Source organism: Symphalangus syndactylus, chromosome 12, assembly GCF_028878055.3.
Source record: "Symphalangus syndactylus isolate Jambi chromosome 12, NHGRI_mSymSyn1-v2.1_pri, whole genome shotgun sequence".
Lineage (NCBI taxonomy): Eukaryota > Metazoa > Chordata > Mammalia > Primates > Hylobatidae > Symphalangus > Symphalangus syndactylus.
The window spans coordinates 136593354-136617789 of NC_072441.2; the positions used below are offsets into that span (position 1 = coordinate 136593354).

At 43.0% G+C, this 24436-nt stretch overlaps 2 protein-coding genes across 18 annotated transcripts in view; one reads left to right on the top strand and one right to left on the bottom strand.

The window, feature by feature from the left end:
* Positions 1-24436, top strand: part of SCMH1 (Scm polycomb group protein homolog 1) — a 205918-nt gene that overhangs the window by 168814 nt on the left and 12668 nt on the right. For all 14 annotated transcript variants that reach the window (XM_055254815.2, XM_055254817.2, XM_063625167.1 and 11 more), the window contains 2 exons: positions 15482-15682; positions 17768-17959. In XM_055254815.2, the coding sequence (XP_055110790.1) occupies positions 15482-15682; positions 17768-17959 (393 nt within the window). The remainder of the gene's footprint in view (positions 1-15481; positions 15683-17767; positions 17960-24436) is intronic.
* CTPS1 (CTP synthase 1) overlaps positions 1-24436 on the bottom strand; it is a 132137-nt gene that overhangs the window by 47892 nt on the left and 59809 nt on the right. For 2 of the 4 annotated variants that reach the window (XM_055254830.2, XM_063625173.1), the window contains exon 18: positions 6162-6772. The exons of 1 other annotated variant lie outside the window; for it this stretch is intronic. In XM_055254830.2, the coding sequence (XP_055110805.1) occupies positions 6709-6772 (64 nt within the window). In that variant the 3' untranslated portion in view covers positions 6162-6708. Of the gene's footprint in view, positions 1-6161; positions 6773-21433; positions 22599-24436 lie in introns of those variants that run through there. One more of the 4 variants, XM_055254831.2, reaches the window with a different exon arrangement.

The window sequence follows — 24436 nt, forward strand, 5'->3', positions numbered from 1 at the left end:
TTGTATTTTTAGTAGAGATGGGGTTTCACCATGTTGGCCAGGCCGGTCTCGAACTCCTGACTTCGTGATCCACCTGCCTCGGCCTCCCAAAGTGCTGAGATTACAGTTGTGAGCCAAGGCACCCAGCCTAATTTTTTTATATTTTTAGTAGAGACAGGGTTTTAACATGTTGGTCAGGCTGGATTCGAACTCCTTACCTCAAGTGATCCACCCACCTCGGCCTCCCAAAGTGCTAGGATTATAGGCATGAGCCACCGCGCTTGGCCATTTCCAAATATTTTTAAAATTTCTCTTGTTATTTCTTCTTTGACCTATGTGTTATTTAGAAGTGCATTGTTTAATCTCTATTTGGTGATTTTTTTTCATGTATCATTCTGTTGTGTTCTGAAAGAAGACATTGTATGATTATTTTTTTTAAATTTGTTCAGGCTGGATGTGGTGACTCCAGCACTTTGGGAGGCTGAGGCCAGTGGATCACTTGGGCTCAGGAGTTTGAGACCAGCTTGCGCAACATGGTGAAACCCTGTCTCTACCAAAAATTCAAACAATTAGCCGGGTGTGGTGGCACGCACCTGTGGTCCTAGCTACTCAGGAGGCTGAAGTGTGAGGATCGCTTGAACCTGGGAGACAGAAGTTGCAGTGAGCCAAGATCACACCACTGTACTCCAACCTGTGTGAAAGAGTGAGACCCTGTCTCAAAAAAAACATGAGAAATTTTAAAAATTAAAAAAATATATTCAGATGTGTTTTATGGTCCAGAATGTGATCTACCTTGCTGAATGTTCTACATGAGCTTGAAAAGAATATGTATCCTGCTGTTGTTGGATGAAGTAGTCAATAGATGCCAACTGTATTTCAGTTGATTGAGGGGCTATTGAGTTCAATTATGTCCTTACTGATTTTATGTGTGTTTGATGTGTCCATTTCTGATGGGGGGTGTTGAAGTGTCCAACTATAATAGTGGATTTCTCTGTTTCTCCTTGCAGGTCTGTCTGTTTTTGCCTCATATATCTGACACTCTGTTAGGTATACACACATTAAGGAATGATATGTCTTCTTGGAGAATTGGCCTCTTATTATGTAATGCCCCTGTCTTTCCCTGATAATTTTCCTTGCTCTGAACTCTACTCTGTCTGAAGTTAATATAGCTACTCCAGCTTTCTTTTGATTAGTGTTAGCATGGTATACCTTTCTTTACTCGTTTACTTTTAATCTATATATGTCTTTATATTTAAAGTAGGTTTCTGGTAGACAACATAAACTTGGGTCTTGGTTTTTTTTAAATTTTTTAAAATAATCATTTACATTTACACCTTAGCAGAATTCAAGCTCCTCTCATCCTCCTAACCTGGTGATCTTTCATTAGCTTTACAAAGACAGTTTAGTTTTGGGGAAGGGCTATTATCGTTTAAACTATAAACTAAATGTCTCCCAAAGTTAGCTTGTGCTAAGCCCAGGAATGATTAAGGGCAGTTTGGAGGCTAAAGACAAGATAGGAGTTGATTAGATCAGATCTCTTTCACTGTCATATTTTCTCACTATTACAACTTTTGCAAAGGTGGTTTCAGATGAATTAAGATTAAGAAAAATAGGCCAGGCATGGTGGCTAACATCTTTAATCTCAGTACTTTGGGAGGCCGAGTTGGGAGGATTGATCACTTGAGCTTAGGAGTCACCAACAACATAGCAAGACCTTGGCAAGAAGGTCTTGGCACCTAGGCAACAATGTAGCAAGACTTCTCTACTAAAAATAAAAATTAAAAAATCAATCAAGCATGGTGGTGCATGCCTGTAGCCCCAAGCTACTCAGGAGGCTGAGGCAGGAGGATCACTTGAGCCTGGGAGATTGAGGCTGCAGTGAGTTATGATAGCACCACTGCACTCTAACCTAGGTGACAGAGTGAGACCCTGTCTCAAAAAAAGAAAGAAATTTTAAAAAAGGTCATAATTAATTTCGTCTTTACTTATTTCTTCTCTGATGCTCTTCCTTTCTTTATATAGATCCAAGTTTCTGATCTATATCATTTTCCGTCTTTCTAAAGAACCTCTTTTAATGTTTCTTGCAAGGCAGGTCTTCTGGCAACACACTCCCTCAATTTTTCTTCGTCTTTTTTTTTCCCTCACATTTGAAGAACAGTTTTGCAGGGTATAGAACTTTAGGTCGGTGGGTTTTTTTCTCTCAACACTTTAAATATTTCACTCTCTTCTTGCTTGCATGGTTTCTTATGAGACATTAGATATAATTCTTGTCTTTGCCCCTCTATAGGTAAGGCAATTTTTTCCTCTATTCTGTTTCAGTATTTTTTCTTTATCTTTGATTTTTTGTAGTTTGAAAATGATATGCCTAGGTGTAGATGTCGGGGGGTTTTGGCATTTTTCCTTCCTGGTATTCTCTGAGCTTCCTGAATCTGGGATTTGGTGTGTGACATTAATTTGGGGAAAATTCTCAGTCATTATTGCTTCAATTCCTTTCTCTTTTTCTTTTCCTTCTGGTATCACCATTATATATAGATTACATCTATTATAGTTATCCCACAGTTCTTGAATATTCTGTTGTTTTTTTTTTCAGTCTTTTTTCTCTTTGCTTTTAATTTTAGGCGTTTCCTTCCCTTGAGATATCTTTGTAAAGGAAAATTAGAAATTCTCTGGACCCCCCAAATTCCTTATGAAACGGGAGAGTTCCCTGACCTCCCTCAAAGGACATGCAGTAGGGGTGTGGCTTGTCTTTTCAGCACCGTGCACTCAAACCCCTTACAAGAGGGGGAACATGTAGATGGGCAAGTGCAGGAGCCAGGATGAGCACTTTTGGGTCACCGGCCCCACAGTAGCATCTAAGGGTGGGTGCCTGTAACTCCTGAAGCCCCAGTGGGCATGCTACAGTGCTCTTTTAGATCTGCCATCCACACATGGCTTAAGTGTAAACCAGCTCAGTGCTCTCTTGGTACCCAGGTTCTTGTCTGGCATCCAGGAAGAATCAGGTCACACACAGACTTGAAGAGTGGTGAATGTGGAGGGTTTTATTGAGTGGTGGAGGTGGCTCTCAGCGGGATGGATGGGGAGCTGGAAAGGGGATGGAGTGGGAAGATGATCTTCCTGGAGTTTGGCTGACCAGCAGCCGATCTCCTCTCTGACCATCCCCAGCCAAACTCCTCTTGATGTTCAGATGTTCCTTCTCTTCCCTCCTTTTCTGCTGTGCCATTCTGCCACTCTTCTGCTCATCGATCCTGGGGTTTGGGGTTTATATGGGTACAGGATAAGGGGGCATGGCAGGCCAAAAGGTAACATTTGGGCACAAAAACAGGAATGTCTGTTCCCATTTAGTGCTGTGGGTTTCCAGGCTTGGGGGTGGGGCCTTTGCCAGGGAACTGCCCTCTTCTACCCAGTATTTCTCTGTCTCGTGTCTGTATCACTTATGCAACAGGGAAGGGTAAACCTGGGGGTTAAGCCATGTAACACCATCTTCCAGATGAATAGCTGTTACTAGCATTATGCATTAGCCAGATCCCCAAAGGAAAGGTAAAGAGCCTCAGGCATCCATGAAGGACTGCCTGCACAGATCATTCACAAGTAAACTCTTTGATGGTCTCCCACAAGCAAGGACACACCAGCTGCAACTTCAGGTCTATAATCTAAGTCTAGCTCTTAAACTCCACACTGATAATGTCAGTATCATATCTTCTCAGGTGCAGAACAAAGACAAAGGGGACCAGTCATTCCTCCACCAACCCAGAGATGTCTGCATAATTGATTCTTACTTTACTCCGTTTTTGCTCTTCAAACATTCACATTATCTTATGTAAAATGTAGATTTGCCAAGTACTTACTAAAGTCTCACAAGAATGTAACCATTCCCCTTACCGCCTACCTGCCCTCCTTTAAGAAAATGTATAAATAAGGCCGAGCATGGTGGCTTACACCTGTAATCCCAGCACTTTGGGAGGCTGAGGCGGGTGGATCACAAGGTCAGGAGATCGAGACCATCCTGGCTAACATGGTGAAACCCCGTCTCTACTAAATATACAAAGAATTAGCCAGGTGTGGTGGCACGCACCTGTAGTCCCAGCAACTCAGGAGGCTGAAGCAGGAGAATTGCTTGAACCTGGGAGGCGGAGGTTGCAGTGAGCCGAGATTGTGCCACTGCACTCCAGCCTGGGTGATAGAGCGAGACTGTGTCTCAAAAAAAAACAAAAACAAGAAAGAAAATGTATAAACACTAAAATCCTGAAAGCCTCTTTGGAACAGTCACAGATGTGTCTGTGGCTCATACTTCCCCAGACATACTCCAAAGCTGGCTTAATAAACCTTGATTGATTGAGACCATTTCTTCAGTCACTCATTCAGTTATCATGCTCAAATGCAGCAATTCTTTCCTTAGCATGTCTAACCTAATAATGGGCCAATAAAAGGCATTCTTCATTTCATTTTTTTTCTTTTCTTTTTTGAGACAGAATCTCCCTCTGTCTCTCAGGCTGGAGTGCAATGTGCAGTCACAGCTCACTGCAGCCTCAACTTCCCGCACTCAGGTGATCCTCCCACCTCAGCCTCCTGAGTAGCTGGGAATACAGGCGCACGCCACCACACCTGGCTGATTTTTTGTAATTTTAGTAGAGACAAGGTTTTGCCATGTTGCCCAGGCTGGTATTGAACTCTTGAGCTCGCTCAATCCACTGGCCTTGACCCCCTGAAAGTGCTAGGTGTGAGCCACCATACCCATCCCATTCTTTATTTCTGTTACAGTATTTTTGATCTCTGGTGTTTCTTTTTAATTTTTTCTTGGAATTTCCATCTCCCTGCTTACATTGCCCATCTGTTCTTGCACGTTGTCTACTTTATTCATTAGAGCCCCCAGCATGTTAATCATAGTTGTTTTAAATTCCCAGTCTGATAATTCCAGCATCCCTGCCATATCTGAGTGTGCTGCTTTTTCTTCAAACTGTGTTTTTTGTCCTTGAGTATATCTTTTTTTGTGTGATAACTGGACATGATGTACTGGGTAAAAGGAACCATGGTAGGGCCAGGTGCACTGGCTCACGCCTGTAATCCCAGTACTTTGGGAGGTGAAGGTGGGTAGATCACTTGAGGTCAGGAGTTTGAGGCCAGCCTGGCAACATGGCAAAACCTTGCCTGTACTAAAAATACAAAAAAAAAAAAAAAAAAAAAAAAAAAAAGCCAGACATGGTGGTGGAGGCTGAAGCAGGAGAATCACTTGAACCCGGGAGGCAGAGGTTGCAGGGAGCCGAGATCATGCCACTGCACTCTGGCCTGGGCAACAGAGCAAGATTGTCTCAAAAAACAAACAAACAAAAACATGGTAAATAGGTCTTCAGTGATGTGGAGAAATGGGAAGCATTCTACAGTCCTATGACTAAATCTCAGTCTTTCAATGAGCCTTTGCCCCTGGGCTGTGAACTTAACAAGTGCTTCTAGTCCCCGCCCCCACCTCTTTGGGTTGGATAGAGTGGCCTGGAGTGCGGTATTTCTCTTCTCCCGAATGGAAGGCTAGCATTGGCTGGAGTTGGTTATTTCTCTTCTTCCAGATCAGTTAGGCTCTGAAAAATCCCTAATAGTTTAGGCTGTGGTAAAATAGTTTCTCCTGAGGGAAGACCTCGTTGAGAACAGAGTGCTCTAGTATATTTCAAAATGGTTCCTTTTCCCCTCTCCCTGCCAGAAGCATGAGGGTATTTTTCTCTTACATTTACTGTGAGAATCCGGTTGAGCTCCTGGAGGCAAAACTCACAAAAGTTTCCCCCTCCTCCCCAATGACTGGGACTCCCTGGAGTTTTAATCTCAAACTTCTTCACACTGAGCCTCTGACAAGTCATCAAGTACAGTTTAGGTTTTCCTGCCCTAGCACTGGTTCCAGAGACTTCGGCTTATTCACCTGTCTATCTCTTCAAATTTGGGGGCTGTTTGCCCTGAGACCTTACTTCTCTGACAGATATAAGGATTGTTGACTTTTCAGCTTATTCAGCTTTTTACTGGTTGTTAGGATGGAGTGGCAACTTCCAAACTCCTTATGTGCCAGACCTTTCTCTGAATTTTTTTAATAACCTCCAATTCTGATTTAATGGATCTAGTAAAAAAAAAATGACAGTATACACAAATATCCTTATGACCTCAAGATTGGGAAGGATTTTTAAAATAAGACAATAAGCATAAACTATAAAGGAAAAGATCAATATATTCTATATTAAAATGAATACAGTTCATCTCTGCGCCACATGGCATCAGTTGGGGGTAGCTCAATTGGGGCTTATGATAATTCCATTCACATAACTAGCAGAACTCATGCTGCCTGTTGGTTCTCGCCAAAGGATAGCTTGGGCTTTGCCATACTATGGTGGCTGCTTTCCTAGAGCAAGTTTCTCAAGAGATAGGAAGTGGAAGCTACCATTTTCTTAAGGCCTGAGCCTCAAACTTAGCATAGCATCATTGCCACCATATTCTATTGATCAATCAGTCACAGAGCCCAGCTTCAAGGGGAGAGGAGTAGACCCCACCTCTCAATAGGAAGAGGGTCAAATAATATGGGCCATATTTTAAAACTACCTCTCTATTCTCTGGACATGGATTATTAACATTTTTTCCACTTGCAAAATTTATTCTTGCCCTCACAAGATTCCCCATCAGAAGTCTCATCCTTTTACACCAGTAGCCTCAAGGTCTAGGATCTCATCATCTAAATCAGGTCCCAGTACACGATGCCGCTTAGGTGTGGTTTGTCAAGGATACCTCCTTCAGTGTGGTTCTTCTAGTCTCGACGACCTGTGAACTAAAGAAATAAGTTGTCTGCTCACTTCCTACCTAACACACAGTGGTGCAACAGACACGAGGTAACATTTATAGATACTTTCTTTTCCAAAGGGAGGAAACCTGAAGGCATGCAGCAGTCACTGGTCTATAGAAATTCTGCGGCCAGGCGCTGTGGCTCACGCCTGTAATCGCAGCACTTTGGGAGGCCAAGGCGGGCAGATCACGAGCTCCTGGCTAACACAGTGAAACCCCATCTCTACTAAAAATACAAAAAATTAGCCGGGCGTGGTGGTGGGCGCCTGTAGTCCCAGCTACTCAGGAGGCTGAGGCAGGAGAATGGTGTGAACCCAGGAGGCGGAGCTTGCAGTGAGCTGAGATCGCACCACTGCACTCCAGCCTGGGCGACAGAGTGAGACTCCGTCTCAAAAAAAAGGAATTCCAAAATCCAACTGGCCACATGTTGGCCAACTCCTTAATTAGGTCCAGTATTACTTTCTGGGAGTTGTTTTCCATGGATCTTGGTTTTATCCTCTGAATCATCCTTTTTTTCCATAAGAAAACTGAGATTGCCTTTTTAGTTTCCTTCCTGCCTGTATAAGGTTGGGCATCCAAAGGATTTTTTCCATTTTGTACCATCTTTCTTGCTTTTAGTCCAAGCTGTCAATGCTTCTGCCAGAATGATTCTCTTAGAAATGTGAGAGGTTTTTCAGCTAGGTGCAGTGGCTCACACCCATAATGCCAGCACTTTGGGAGGCCAAGGTGGGAGGATTCCTTGAGCCCATGTGTTTGAAACCAGCCTGGGCAACATAGTGAGAACTCCTCTCTACAACAAAGTAAAAATTAGTTGGACACGATGATGCACGCCTGTGGTACCAGCTACTCAGGAGGCTGAGGTGGGAGGACTGATTGAGCCCTGGAGGCCGAGGTGGCAGTGAGCTATGATCATGCATGCCACTGCACTCCAGCCTGGATGACAGAGCAAGACCCTGTCTCTAATTTAAAACAAAAGAAATTTGAGAGGTTTTCTTTGAACTATCAGAGTTCACTTCATTAGGCAAAAGCCACAACTACAAGTCTTTTAATGATAAGCCCTTCTCTACTTTGGGCTTCCTATTCAGGGGCTGTAGGACAATACTCTTTTTTTGTTTTGTTTTGTTTTGAAACCAAACACAAATACTTTTTATTTATGGGATATCATTTTACATCAATTATCAATTTCATTGAAACCTAAAACCAGTTTGCTGTACTCAAGTTAGGTGGCATAACAGTATTTCAGTTAAGCTGGGAGTCACAGGACTTGCACACTTTTATGAATGTAATGCAAATACTGACAACACGAAGCATTCACAGTTATAGGTTACCTGCTGTCATTGAACAGTAACCCCCAATAGAAATTATTTTATGAAAAAAGCCACCCATGTTTTGGTCTCATTTACAGACACCCAACATTTTAATTGGTCAATGAAACCTATACATTTATTATACAACATATGAAAGAATAAAGGATAAGGCTTACAGAGGTATTTTAGCAGTTGTAAGAATAAAAACCAAGGGCACAAACTAACTTTTAAAGCTTTCTGTATAAACTTCAAAAGCACTGTTAAAATGGAGACTGAGAGACAAAATAAATCCATTGTGTGAAACCAGAATCTACGTTTGCCTAGTCAGATTTATAAAAACGTAATTCAGAGTTCATGCTTCAAAAAAGGTGCATGTAACATTACAGTGGATGTTTGAGGCAAATCAAATAATACAATTTCTGACCTACTTCAGCAGTAAACATCTAAAGGTTGTATTCCATGACAACAGAGTATTGCAATGTGGAGTTCAAAACACAACAGAAAAAGAGAAATGGTTGTAGACTTAGGTACTAAAGAAAACCCAGATGAAGGCACCCTAATTTATTCAACATTAGCCAGTAAATAAGTGCTTGATGATTGTTCAATTTTGTGCAACTTAGAGAAGTTTTTAAGAAAATGTATCGTATTACTCTGTCTGACCCCTTTTTCTCCCCTTAGAAATACCTATATAAAATCAAGACAACCAAGGGTAAGCACTCTGCCCGCTCAGCAGTCACAGAGGTTTATTTTTCAAGGCAATTTAAAGATTATTTGGAGTTTTCTTAATATGCAAGATTATCCCTTTGGAATACTTACTTTCTTATCATACATAATGCAATAGTTTTTACGCAGTTTTTTCCCTACCATCAAAATGTTGATTGTGGATTAACTGTAACGTCTCCCTCCTGTAACAATCCTCTCATTTTAGAATTAACTGTGCTTATTAGCATTTTTAAAAAATCTCTATATTCTAAGATAATGTTTAAAATAACTTCATCTATGATTTATATTTGCTTTAAATAAAGCTACAGTTGATCAAATTTAAAGAACTGTATGACCTGTTGCCTTTAAAGTATAACTTCTTAACTTTATGGAATAATTTTGAAAATGAATCAATTCTTCACAGATCCAAACCTGCCTAGGCCAGCCACCACTGCAAAACAAATGCATCCGTCACATCAGTCTTAATAGCTGTTGCTTGCCATCAACATTTTCTATTCTTTTCAGATATTGGCTTATGCAAACCGGTATTAATTTTTAAGGTTGAAAGTGAATCTACAAACAAGGAGTGTTTAAGTATGCTTAATCACTACAGGGTTTTTTAAACTTCTGGTTTATTTCACAGCAAATAAAACCTTTCGTTTGGTAGAAAAAGAAAGTAGTTGCATTCTACTATATCATGACTTTGTGTACATACACACACACACACACATACTGTATATACATACAAAATTTCTTTCTTTGGTGGTTTAGTTAGGGAAAAAATATGAAAACGTGAACACTGTTTGCAAAGAAATGGTAAAATAGTGGTCAAGGGTAGCATAGGACAATACTCTTAAGATTCTTAAAAATCCTGTTGTTTAAGGAAAAGAACCTGTGAGGCTTGCCCTTGAGATTCTTAGAGAACCTTTTAGGCCTGAGAGTCTGCACAGCATAGTCTTACATCTTTCTTACATCTTAAAGAATTTTACTGTCCTTTTCTACAGTTGAAATCCTTTCATAATTTATAGTTTTTTGCCTTATGGAGAAACTAGAAATAAGAAATTTTATCTGTATATTCTGCAGGTCCTGGAGGTATGTGGAGGGGTGTGTGTACATGTTTTTAAGCTCATCTCTTGTCTTGCATTTTATCATAAGCAGGGAGAAGCCAGGTGATACTTTCCTTATTTTGTGTGGAAATCTCCTTAGCTATTTCCTTGAGTTCATCAGGAATATTTCTTATTTCCATGTTACTATAGGCAACAGTCCTATCAAACTTTCAACACTTCCCCTTTCATCGATCTTCCAATAAGATTTTATTCACTTTCCCTTAAACCTTCACTGACAGCCTCATTAAGAACCTTTAGGCTGGGCGCGGTGGCTCACGCCTGTAATCCCAGCACTTTGGGAGGCCGAGGCAGGCAGATCACGAGGTCAGGAGATCGAGACCATCCTGGCTAACATGGTGAAACCCCGTCTCTACTAAAAATACAAAAACTTAGCCAGGCGTGGTGGCGGGTGCCTGTAGTCCCAGCTACTCGGGAGGCTGAGGCAGGAGAAAGGCGTGAACCCGGGAGGCGGAGCTTGCAGTGAGCCGAGATGGCGCCACTGCACTCCAGCCTGGGCGACAGAGCAAGACTCCGTCTCAAAAAAAAAAAAAAAAAACCTTTAGGCTTCCATTAAAACTCTCCTTGAGGCTTCTTCAGTTTTCACTGACACTCCGTGGTCTTTTATGCTTCTTTCTGCTCCCCAGGTCCAGAGCCAATGCCATGTGTGTCAGGCTTTTGTTACTGCAGCACCCTATTTCTGGTATCAGAATCTGTCCCAATAATCTTTTGCCATGTAACAACCACCACAGAATTTCATGGTTTAATACAACAATGTGGGCAGGCCTGGGTGGAGACAGCTTGTCTCTGTTGCATGCAGCGTCAGCTGGGGTGGCTTGACTAGAACTGAAGGATCCACTTTCACCACATGGCCGACCAGCTCGTTCTGGCTGTTGGTTTAAATGGACCTCCCTACAGGGTGGCTTTGCTTCCTCACACATGGTAGTTGGGGTCTCAAAGCAAATGTCCCAAGAAACAGGAAGTAGAAGTTGTCAGTTTCTTAATCCTTAGACCCAGAAACTGGTACAGTGTTGTTTCCGCATAGTCTAAAGGCTTTATAGTTCTGCCTTTTATATTTCATCATTTAATCCATGTAGATTTTTTTTAAGTCATCACCAGACTAGTTATATTATTTCCTTTTTGTGTATTTTAACTGAGGTAAAGTTTCTACATTTAGTGACATGTACGATCTTAAGCATACAATTTGGCCGGGCACAGTGGCTCACACCTGTAATCCCAGCACTTTGGGAGGCTGAGGCGGGCAGATCACGAGGTCAGGAGTTCGAGACCAGCCTGACCAACATGGTGAAACCCCATCTCTACTAAAAATACAAAAATTAGCCTCGCGTGATGGCACGTGCCTGTAATCCCAGCTACTCGGGAGGCTGAGGCAGGAGAATCACTTAAATCTGGGAGGCAGAGGTTGCAGTGAGCGAAGATCGCACCACTGCACTCCAGCCTGCGCGACAGAGAGAGACTCTGTCTCCAGAAAAAAAAAAAAAAAAAAAAAAGCCTACAATTTAATGAGTTTAAGCACCCATGTAACTACAACTCCAAGGAAGATGGAAGACATTTCTGCCACCCCCAAAGTTCCCTCATGCCTCCTTACAGTTGGTCTCCACTTCCACCTTTATGCTGATTTTTATCACCATAGATTAGATTTCCCTGTTCTTGAACTTACTATAAATGAATCATACTATATGTACTCTTTGTATCTGGTTTATTTCACTCAATGTTTTAAAAAGCACCCATGTTCTTGTGCCTATCAGTAGTTCCTTCTTTTTTACTGCCAAGTGATACTCCATTAAATGAATATACACTCACTTATTGCTTAATCACGGGGATATGATCAGAGAAATGCATCATTAGCCAATATCCTCATTTTGTGAACATCATAGTACATCAATCTTCAACCTTTTTGGCACCAGGGACTAGTTTTATGGAAGACAGGTTTTCCATGGACCAGTGGCAGGGGGGATGGTTTCAGGATGAAACTGTTCCACCTCAGATCATCAGCCATTAATTAGATTCTCATAAGGAGCACACAACCAAGATCCCTCGCATGCGCAGTTTATAATAGGGTTCATGCTCCTATGAGGATTTAATGCCACTGCAGATCTGACAGGAGGCAGAGCTCAAGTAGTAATGCTCACTCACCTGCTGCTCAACTCCTGCTGTGCAGCCCCTTTCCTAACAGGCTGTAGACCCCCGTATTGGTCTTCAGCCTGGGGGTTGGGGACGCCTGTCATAGCGTACTTACTCAAACCTAGATGGTATAGCCCATTGCTCCTAGGCTACAAACCTGTATAGCATGTTACTGTGCTATAGGCAGTTGCAGCACAATGGTAAGTATTTGTGTATCTAAACATGTATAAAAATAAAAAGGATACAGTAAAATTATGGTTTAAAAGATTTTTTAAATGGTACACCTATACAGGGTACTTACCATGAATGGAGCTTGCAATACTAGAAGTTGCTCTGAGTGAGTGGTGAATGAGTGGTGAGTGAATGTGAAGGCCTAGGATATTACTGTACACTACTGTAGACTTTATAAACACTGTACACTTTGGCTACACTAAATTTTTTTTAAATTTTCTTCAATAATAAGTTAACCTTAGCGTACTGTAACTTTTTTACATTAAAAACTTTTTAACTTTTTGACTCTTTTAATAACACTTAGCTTAAAATACAAACATACTTTATAGCTGTACAAAAATATTTTATTTTTATCTTTATTCTGTAAGCTTTTTTATTTAAAAAACTTTTAGATTTATTTTATTTTTTTACTTTTTAAACTTTTTTGTTAAAACCCAAGACATACACACACATTAGCCTAGGCCTACACAAGATCAGGATCATCAATGTCACTGTTTCCTATCTCCATATCTTGTCCCACTGGAAGGTCTTCAGGGACAATAACATGCATGGAGCTGTCATCCTGTGATAACAATGCTTTCTCCTGGAATACCTCCTGAAGGACCTGCCTGAGGCTGTTTTACACTTAACTTTTTTAATAAGTAGGAGTACACTCTACAATAATGATAAGAACTATACTAAATACACAAATCAGTAACATAGTCATTTATTATGTTATCAAGTATTATGTACTCTACATAATCCTATATGCTATACTCTTTTATATGCCTGGCGGTGCAGTAGGTTTGTTTACACCAGCTTCCACACAAACATATGAGTAATGCATTGTGCTATGACTTTACATTGGCTACAAGGTCACTAGGTGATAGGAATTTTTCAGCTCCTATGGGAACACTGTCATTCATATATGCAGTCTGCCATTGACCAAAATGTCATTATGTGGCATATGACTGTACCACAATTTGTATGTCTTCTCTTTTTGGTGGATATTTGGGTTGGTTCTAGTTTGGGGTTATTATGAATAAACTATTATGAACATTCTTATAGGTGTCTTTTCGTAGACACTTGTTTTTGCTTATTACTCTTTTATCTCTCTGGATTCCTGCATTTTTAGTTATTTCAGTAAGAGTCACATTACTAGATGTGAAAATCCTGTTTCTTAAAAGACTTCAGTTAATCCTTCTTTTCTTAGATCCTCCTCACACTCACCTCCAGAGGCACCAACTCTGCCAATTATTAGGCCTTTTGCAAATTATGAGAGCGTGGTTCTCATCACTCTCCACTCCTGCTTTAGGGTATACAGCTTTGTTGGGTCTGTTGAGTCAGTCGCTACCTTTCCAGTCTGCTTTCCACCTTCCTAATTTTATTGTCATCTCCTCTCGTATTATCTGGCTCATTTTAGTGAGTTTTTGGAGAGAACAGAGTTAAATGTATTTGTTCAGTTCATCTTGTTTACCCTTTTCTTCTTTTTGTTTTTATGTTTCTCCTGTCACTTTCCACATATCACCTCCCTACTTTCTGTTTTCCATTTCTTCTGTCCATGTTGGTTCTCCTTAGAATTAGAATTATGAAGGTGGAGAATCCTCAGACAGCATCTGGCTCAGTCACTTCATTTTTCAGGTGGTGAACCTGAGACCCAAAGAGAACAACAGTCCATCCACGGGCCACACAGCTACTGCTCTTATCTTTTCTACCTTTAATAGCAAAGAGACTTTTGCCCTTCTACCCCTTCAGCTAGTGAGCCACAACCACACAAGAAAGAAGAGTATGCAGTACTCAAATGGGAAGCTGGAAAGCAGATGGAGGAGAAAATGTCATTGCTGACCAGGTTGCTGTGGGTCCTGAGGAAAGAACAACTCCAGAGACAACTCTGTTAGGACTGCCTCAGTCTCCTGTGCCCACTGCACCCCTTCCCCACTGCAGTGCCAGGTGGAGGCCAGTAGGTAGGAGAGTGCTTAGCTGTCTTGGGACCCTCAGGCTCTTTTCACTTTTTTTTTTTTTTTTTTAGAGACAGGGTCTCTGTCATCCAGGCTGGAGTGCGGTGGCGCGATTACAGCTCACTGCAGCCTTGAACTCCTGGGCTCAAGCAGTTCTCCCACCTCAGCCTCCCAAGTAGCTGGGACCACAGGCACATGCCACCACACCTAGCAAATTTTTTGTAAAGATGTGGTCTCACTGTGTTGCCCAGGCTGGTCTCAAACTCCTGGCTTTAAGTGATCCTCCCGCCTCAGCCTCACAAAGTGCTGTGATTACAGACGTGAGCCACTGCACCCAACTTTTTTTTTGGAGACCAATTCTCACTCTGTCCCCCAGGCTGGTGTGCAGTGGCGTGATCTCGGCTCACTGCAAGCTCTGCCTTCCGGCTTCAAGCAATTCTCCTGCCTCAGCCTCCCGAGTAGCTGGGATTACACGCGCCCGCCACCATGCCCAGCTATTTTTTTTTTTTTTTTTTTTTTTTTTTTAGCGGAGACAGGGTTTCACCATCTTAGCCAGGCTGGTCTCGAACTCCTGACCTCGTGATCTGCCTGCCTCAGCCTCCCAAAGTGCTGGTAAGATTACAGGCATGAGCCACCACGCCCGGCCCAACTTTTTTCTTTAATCCAATTTTTTTTTTTTTTTTTTACTATATTCTTTGGGCATGAGTGTTGATGTAGAAGGTAACAAAGGGACTCTAAGGCCCAAAACAGAAAGCAAGGCAAATGATCAGTGGTGCAACTATTCTAAATCCAATGACATACATACACACACGCACTCTCACACACACACACACACACACACACACATATGCCCTTGCTAATATTGCCATTGCCCCACAGCTCCTTACACATATATGGTAAGAGGTACAAAGAATATGTGAGGCAACCAAGTACAAAAAAATGGAAGTACGTACAAGTGGGGAATTGTCTAGATTTTCTTTTCAGTGCACAGAAGACAAAGTGCAAACTCTGTGTCTCGGCCTTTGGTCTGGGCCACTCTTCCAGTCTTCCTTCCCACAGACTTTGATCATGCAGTTTGGGTTGGCAGTAGCTGGGCACAGCCTTTTCTTGACCCTCCACCCTCTACCTCCCACAGCATTTCAACAGCTCAGCTGCTAGGAATTCTGTTAGGAACCAGAGGCCAAGGTATAAAAGATGGAATAGGATACCATTCTCTGACTTCTCTATCCCAGAGATTCTTGAAGCTTCTTTGATTCTTTGTCTCCCATAGTTTGTATCTACTTGAACAAGAATGGCAGCACAGGCCCCCACTTAGATAAGAAGAAGGTCCAGCAACTCCCTGACCATTTTGGACCAGCCCGTGCCTCTGTGGTGTTGCAGCAGGCTGTCCAGGCCTGTATCGACTGTGCTTATCACCAGAAAACCGTCTTCAGCTTCCTCAAGCAAGGCCATGGTGGTGAGGTTATCTCAGGTAAGCACACTTTGGCTCATACTGCCTCCCAGCCAGAAGGATCCGCCTTCTCAACTGGTTGATTTCTTGTAAGGCATCCTGGTTCCCACTTCATACCTGCAGGCTCTGGAAAAATGTGAAGGTATTCCATTCCTCTTCTCCATCCCCCCAAGAGCCGCTCTGAGCCTTATGTATACCTCTGCCAAGGAGAATACCCACAGATTCTGCTTCACTGAGCCGCTAAACTGATTCCCCCCATCTACCTGATTGACCTGTCCGTACAGAAAGTATAGGAGAAAGAATCCAGAGGGGGCTATGTTGTGGCAGCAGGAGGGTTTCTCCAGACTGTTGCAGCCTCCCACCTGGTCTCAGGAACCACTGAACTCCTCTGTCATTCCTTTGATGCCTTAGCTTCCTGGTCCTAAACCAGGCCCAGTAGAAGAGAATTAAATCCCAGGGTGGTTGGGAAAAGTCATTTCCTTTTTATTTACTGCTATGAGAGTTTGATTCAGTGGCACAGTGTTTTTTGCTCTCACAGAATACTCACTTTTTCTCCTGTGTCCTGATTCTGTTTCAGTTTTCCTAAATCCAAAATCCTATTTAGCCACTAAACCTATGAAGACTTGAACTAGAGCCTTTCAGTCTTAACTGATGCTATTCCATAATCCCCTGCCCCTCCTCCCTAGAAGGTTGTAATGACCAGCTTCAGGAAACCCCGCTGGCATGGAAGACTCCATAAATAACCAGACTGTATTATTGTAGCAAACATTTATTGAACCCTTACTATGTGTCAGGTGATTGCCAGACACTGGCCAGGAGAAGGGGAGAATAGAAGATGACAGCTTAGGCTCCATACCAGTGAAAAAGAAAGAATATACATAGCTAACTGTCAGAAGTGCTGTAATAGGGAAATGTATACAGAGTGGTGTGGGAACCTAGACTAGGGAGTACTTGGCTGTGAGGAGGATGGAGCAGACAGGCAGGGAATTATTATAGAAGACTGGGAACTGGCCAGGCGCAGTGGCTCACACCTGTAATCCCAGCACTTTGGGAGGCTGAGGTGGGCGGATCACCTGAGGTCAGGAGTTGAAGACCAGCCTGGCCAACATGGCAAAACCCCGTCTCTACTAAAAAAAAAAATACAAAACATTAGCCAGGCATGGTGGTGCACGCCTATAGTCCCAGATCGGGAGGCTGAGGCAAGAGAATCGCCTGAACCTGGGAGGCGGAGGTTGCACTGAGCTGAGATCGTGCCACTGCACCCCAGCCTGGGTGACAGAGCAAGACTCTGTCTCAAAAAAAAAAAAAAAAAGACTGGGAAGTGCCTGGGAAATTAAGCCTTATGTCCCTTCTGAGGCCCAGGCTACTCCCTGGTCTCTTCTTTGTTTCTGTGTAGTGGTGTGTAGGAACCTGGCCTTCTTTACTGCCTCTCTTTAGCTGCTCTCCTATACCCCCTCTGGGGTTCTTCTTCTGCCTCAAAACTGGTTCTTGAGAATGACCTATCTCCCCAAATCTCCATGTCCTTGCTGCCCTCAGAGACAAATACACAGGTCTTTGCTTTTTAAGGATTATACTGATACATTTTTATAGAAAAAGATGATAGGAAGTAAACTAACACCAGGCATGAAACAGTTCCAAATGTTGCCAAACTTCTAGTGCCCTTATGTAGATCAGAAATTGTGTACCCATACCATTGCTGGCTATGGCTATATTCTACTCTTCTGCTGAGCTTCTCTGTTCTTGGGCAGTTCTTGTGAAAATAGCACCCTAAATGAGTAGATTTCCTGGGGAGGTCCAGCCAAGTGATAGAGCAGAGAGAATTATGTTCACAGTTGTTTTCACAAGTTGAATAAAATCATTCCAGAGCCCAGGGTGCAACAGACCTGGCCTGGCCACTCCCATATTTGCAAGCCCTTTACAATTGGAGGCAAAAATCAAAGCCCTCGGGGGAGGGAGTTAAAGGAGGGGAGGGAGGAAACCTGGGGCACTGATTCCCCTTTGTGTAACCAGGTAAGCCTGAGACAAGCAGTGGGCTGGACTCCTCCTGCCCAGCACTGTACTCCACTGCCAGGTTGACATGCTTGGCCCTGTTTACTCACTCCACAGCTGTGTTTGACCGGGAACAGCATACCCTCAACCTCCCAGCAGTCAACAGCATCACCTACGTCCTCCGCTTCCTGGAGAAACTCTGCCACAACCTTCGTAGTGACAATCTGTTTGGCAACCAGCCCTTTACACAGACTCACTTGTCACTCACTGCCACAGAGTACAGCCACAGCCACGACAGGTACCTACCAGGTAGGAGCTGGGATGGGGCCTGGGCTGAGAGTGGGGGACAGGGCTAGCAGCAGCACCTGCAGGGGCCCAGGGCCAGCCTTCAGAACTACTGGCCTGGCACCTACTATCCGGAGGTCTGCTTTTCTGTCCCTTACCTTTGCCATATCTGAGACTTTTCAGCCTCCTCTCTTTACTTTTTCTTCAGGGTTTTGTTTTCTGTCTCTAGGATCACCCCTATTTCCTCTAGATCCTTATCCCTAGATAAAAGGTGGTTCGCAATTCCCCTTCTGAGTTTCAGACTGCATGTGGAGCCACCAAGAAGTCACAGAACGTCTCCCAGTGTGAACCTGGCAGCAAAGGCCTAACACAGATCTCCCTTGCCAGCAGGAAGGTTTAGTCTCAGGCTACAGATTGAGAAATTTGCTCCCTGGTGATTGGCCATCTATTCTTTCCTTTGGCACATGGCCCTAACTTCCAGCACTGCCAGTCTAACAAGTCAATTCAAGTTCCTGCTATTTCTAACTCGGCTGGAAAATAACTTTCTTAGTTAACATACCAGACCCACAATGGGAAAGCAGATGCCACGTGGCCAAATCAGTGACTAAGTACTTCCGAGAGAGATTAAAGATTCAATGGAACTCTGCGTCTCTCATCTGGAACCCAGGACATAGAACAAGGGAGGGAAGAAAAGCTCAGCCTTAAACATAGCAAGGTAGGTCATTACTGAGCGGGAGGAAAGGCCCTTAAAAAAGCCCTGCAGATTGTGTCCTGAGCAGAGAAATAGGAAGGGGTGCTGCCAGTGTGGGTGCTGTGCTGTCTGTTGATGGGAGGGCACAAGTCTGAAAGGTGTCTTTTCCAACCTTCCTCTACACAAACAAGCCTTGTTCCCACACTGCCTTGCCTGGTGTCTTTTCATCATAGTCTTAACAGAATCACCTCCGATAAAAGCACTGCTTCTAGAGAATGTGCCCAGGGAAGTGACTGTTCCCCCCATTCTCCTTCCCCATTTCCCTCATAGATACTTCTGTACCCAAATCCGTATTGCTTATGTGACTTGCAAGCAGGTCAAAAAGATACCTGAATTTTAAATACTCTGTGGGGGCCAGACCATCTGATCCCTGCAGCCATTTCTGTGATCCCCTGGCTGATCCTTTTCTATGGAGGGAACTTCTTCTCACCTAACCCATGCTAGATTGCTTTCTTTCAGTACCAGTCTCTGAGAATAGAAAAAGGCAGTCTGACTTGCAGTTAGAATGTTGCACTGGGAGTCTGGACTGGGCATGGTAGAGCTGGTACAGACAAAGGCAAGTTGTTAAATACCTCCAGTTAGGCATTCAGGAACTCTGACCTACATTTCAGATGTGAAAGTTAGGCCTACCTGGGATTCTGAAAGAATGGATGAATGAATGGGGGTTAGCATATCCATGAGTGTAGCTGCTAGTTTAAAAAGAGATTTCTCAAAGAAATAGGAACTCCAAATTCTTAAATGGAATGCCATCATTAAGAAGTGAGAGAAATATACTGGTAGCAGCATTCAGAGACTGGTAAGGATGTACCTCATGGGCCTGCAGTCCCAAAAGTGGTTTGGGACCGGGAATTCTGCCCCAATTTACATCTCTCTGATTCAGCCACTAGATAAGAGGAAGCAAACTTTAGCCAGACTCTTCTTGCCTCACAAACTAAGAGAAACAAAGACCAAGGTATCACATTCTGCCATTAGCTGCTACCTCTCCCTTCCCCATTTTCAGACAGATTGAGCCCACTTTTTGTGTCCTCCTCTGCTCTTAAGCTGTTTCTCCTCGTGGGTGCTCAGCAACTTGTCTGCTCTCACTCTAGTTTCTATTTGCTTCCCTGAAATTAGCCTTTAACTATGCCCAGACAAGCCAGAGCCTTGCCTAAACTTCTAATTCCTCTGTGCTTCTTAGTGTATCCTTCCTGCCTGCTTGCCTGCCTTACTGACCCTTTGCCCCACCTCTGATATTATCATTTCCTGTGTTTTTCTGATTACTTACCCAAACCTCTGCCAAAGATCTTGATCTGTACAAGAGCTTTTGCTTTGCCCTTTGGATCTGGTATTTATGACTCCTGCCCTTCTGCCTGGCTGCATGCTTCTACTAGACATCCATAGGTACCACCTCTGTTATCTGGGTGCTTACTCGCCCTCTCCCTTTCCTATATCCTTGTCTCCGCACTACCCTACCACTTACAGTCCTGGCCCAACTGACCATGCACTTCCGATATAGCAGGTAGTCACCCAAAGCTCAGGGAGATTTCATATCCCATTAAGCTTTCCTACCTAAGTTGAGACTATTACTTTTTTCTCCAATGTTTTATTTTAAAAATTTCAAACCTACAGAAAAGTTACAAAAATAGAATAAGCAACCATGAACTCTTTGCCTATCTTTACCACTTAACTTTTTGCAGTATTTACTTCATCTGTTTCTCCTAACTATATATACACATATAAATATACGTACTTGTTGAATACCTATATATTTAAAATGTTTTTCATTGATTTACTGAACCATTTGAGAGTTAACTGCAGATGAGAGATTTTATCCTTAAATACTTTTGTGTTTATCTCCTAAGAATAAGGAACATAATAGTATTATGATTAAGAAATTTAACATAAATAAAAACTATTGAGGCCAGGCTCGGTGGCTCACGCCTGTAATCCCAGCACTTTGAGAGGCTGAGGCGGGCGGATCGTGAGGTCAGGAGATCAAGACTATCCTGGCTAACACGGTGAAACCCCGTCTCTACTAAAAATACAAAAAAAAAAATTAGCCGGGCGTGGTGGCAGGCGCCTGTAGTCCCAGCTACTCAGGAGGCTGAGGCAGGAGAATGGCATGAACTCGGGAGGCGGAGCTTGCAGTGAGCAGTGATTGCGCCACTGTACTCCAGCCTGGGCGACAGAGCGAGACTCTGTCTCAAAAAAAAAAAAAAAAAAAAAACCTAATGAAATTTAACATTAATAAAATACTACTAGGCCAGGTGTGGTGGCTCATGCCTATAATCCCAGCACTGTGTGATGCCAAGGTGGGCAGATCACTTGAGGTCAGGAGTTCAAGATCAGCTGGGCCAACATAGTGAAACTCTATCTCTACCAAAAATACAAAAATTAGCTGGGCATGGTGGTACACGCCTATAATTCCAGCTACTCGGGAGGCTGAGGCAGAATTGCTTGAACCCAGGAGGCAGAGGTTGCAATGAGCCAAGATTGTGCCACTGCACTCCAGCCGGGGCAACAGAGTGAGACTCTGTCTCAAAAATAATAATAATTAATTAATTAATTAATATACTACTAGCTATTCTATAGTTCATATTAGAATTTCCCCCAGTTGTCACACTAATGTCCTTTATAGCTGTTTTTTCCTAATCCAGGATTCAATAAAGGATCATCCACTGCATTTAATTCTCCTGTCTCTTTAGTTTCCTTTATCTAGAACAGTTATCCACCTTTTTTTTTCTATCTTTCACGACATGACATTGGCATTTTGAATAATCCAGGCCAGTTGTTTTACTTTAGGTCATCAAATATTTACAAATACTTAACTCTGTGCCCGATTCTATACTAGACTCTAGGGAGACAGAGGTGAGACAGACTGCATCCCTGCACTCAAATTGCTGAGACAGGGAGAGATATGTGAACATGTATGTGGTGAAAGCTGAGCACAGAGGTACTCTGGCCCAGCAAAGCATGATGAGCAAGGAGTACGGTAAAAGAAGAAGTCAAGGGAGGATTCCTGGGGGAGGCAATGTCAGAGCAGAGTCTGTTCTTCAGAACTATACATGTGGCTGGATCAAGAGGCTGGTGAAGACTAAGTAAAAGAGGCCCAGCCAGGCACAGTGGCTCACGCCTGTAATCCCAGCACTTTGGGAGGCCAAGGCGGGTGGATCACCTGAGGTTGGGAGTTCGAGACCAGCCTGGCTAACATCGTGAAACCCTGTCTCTACTAATAATACAAAAATTAGCTGGGCATGGTGGTGCATGCCTGTAATCCCAGCTACTCGGGAGGCTGAGGCAGGAGAATCGCTTGAACCTGGGAGGCGGAGGTTGCAGTGAGCTGAGATCGCGCCATTGCACTCCAGCCTGGGTGACAGAGCGAAACTCCATCTCAAAAAAAAAAAAAAAAAAAGCCCCTTCTGGCACCCTAAAAAATACTGAGAATGGTGACAAAGATATTGTCCCTACCTTCAGTATTAGGGACAATACGAACATGTATGTGGTGAAAGCAGAGCACAGAGGTACTCTGGCCCAGCAAGGCATGATGAGCCAGGAGTGTGGTGAAAGAGGAGGTCAAGGGAGGATTCCTGGGGGAGGTGATGTCAGAGCAGAACTATACATGTGGCTAGATCAAGTAAGTGGCTACTGAAGACTAAGTAAAAGAGGCCTGGCCGGGTGCGGTGGCTCACTATGAGGCAGGAGATTGTTAGGACAGTATTAAGCAGGAGATTGTATTGATTTCACTGGTCCCAGTGACTATTAAGTTTAGCTGTAATTGAAATCTACTAAGCATTAACCTCTGAGTCTGCTGTTTGGGGATTCTCAGGTTCCTCTCTGTTAGAGGAAGTGGTTCACTGCCCATGACATTGGTTCCTCGTGCCTTTCTTTCCAGTTGTCATCCCGGTCTTCTGAGTTAGTTATAAAGTGGTTCTCCTGCCAAAATCCCAAGATTCACAGTGGTTAAAGCCAAATAAAAACTGAAATATCAGGATGCACCCTGATCCCCACATAGGTTTCCAACTAGAATTGTCAGAGTTTTAAGATGACGCAAATGCTCATAATTCACTGAAGCACACTGTCTGGCACACATCTGCTTTTCAGGTGGACCTTCTTGGGACCACAGCTTAAACTTCAAGGTGTCAGGAAGACCTCCAAGGCTCTCCTCATCCAAAAGAGATGCACTTGATACTGTCCATCTTAATATCCTGTTTCTTCCTTTGTTATAATTATAATAGTTGCTAATATTTTTAGCTACCTGTATTTTGTCATTTGCCTCACTATAGTAAATGTTCCATGAGGATAGAGACAATATCTTTTTCACCATTCTCAGTATCCATCATCCTGTCACATGGTAAGTAATTAATAGTATTTGTTGAATCAAAGAGTAGTAAACGATGTGGGAAGTGGTTCAGAGAGGGATTTTTTTTTTTTTTTTAACACTGAGAGTGATGTAAGCATGCACAAGGACTGTGCTATGTCTTTGGGTCCTGCGTTGGTGTAAGAATTTTCTTAGATCAACATCTCTAGTTCCTTGGTCACTCAGTTCACACCCATAAAGGGGAAAGCTCGGTTATGAGCATGGAATCTTTGCATCTTGGAAGTGGAAAGTACTCTAGAGATGATCTAGTATCTAGCCCAACACATGAGGGTGGTCATCTGAACTCTGCTTAAATATTCCTGATGACAGATTCTATCTTTGGCAATTGATTTTATTGTTGGGCAGTTCTTATTGCTAAAATGCCCTCCTTTTTTTTTGTTGTTTTGTTTTGTTTTTTGTTTTTTGTTTTTTTTGAGACGGACTTTCACTCATTGCCCAGGCTGGAGTGCAATGGCACGATCTCAGCTCACCGCAACTTCCACCTCCTGGGTTCAAGCAATTCTCCTACCTCAGCCTCCCGAGTAGCTGGGATTACAGGCATGCACCACCACACCCGGCTAATTTTGTATTTTTAGTAGAGACGGGGTTTCTCCATGTTGGTCAGGCTGATCTCGAACTCCCGACATCAGGTGATCCACCCGCCTCGGCCTCCCAAAGTGCTGGGATTACAGGTGTGAGCCACTGTGCCCAGCCAAAATGCCCTCCTTTTTAAGCTGACATCTGCCTTCTTACAACTCCTGCCCCCATTCTACTCTCTGTATTCCAAAAGAGCAAATCTACTTCCATTCTTCTTCTTCTCCCATGACTGCCCTTAGGGTGTTTCTCTCCCTTGACTTTTCTCTAGACGATGCCTTCCCATTGCCTTTCCCCTTTGCCATGATCTTGAGGTTCCCCACCACCACTCTGATCACCCTCCACTGGGAACTCTAATTTTTAAGGTCAGCTTTGCAATGCGATACTCTGAGAAGAGCTGCTTCTCACTGAAAATACATGCATAAGGGCTAGGTCCTTGATATTTGTTTACCTCTGCATGTACCATAACTAGTATAGTGGCTGTCACACACACAAAGGGTGCTCAACAAATGTTTGTTTGATCCCAGTTGCTCCCATATCTGCAGCATATCAATAGTACATTTTACACTGACCCTAGGAAGTTTAAGCATTTTTCATCTCCATTTTATAGATGGGCAAAGGAATCCTATAAAAAGGCAGTGATCATTGACTAATCAAGTCTTCCAGCCCCAGTCTTTGACACCTGGGCCAGTGGTTTCAAAGTTTGTTTTGTTTTACCAGTAGAACTCCTTTTTAAAAAAAAAAAAAAAGGTTTTTTGGCCAAGGTAAAATTGTATATAAAATTTGTATACACTCCAGTTCATAAAAATTAAAACCAGAG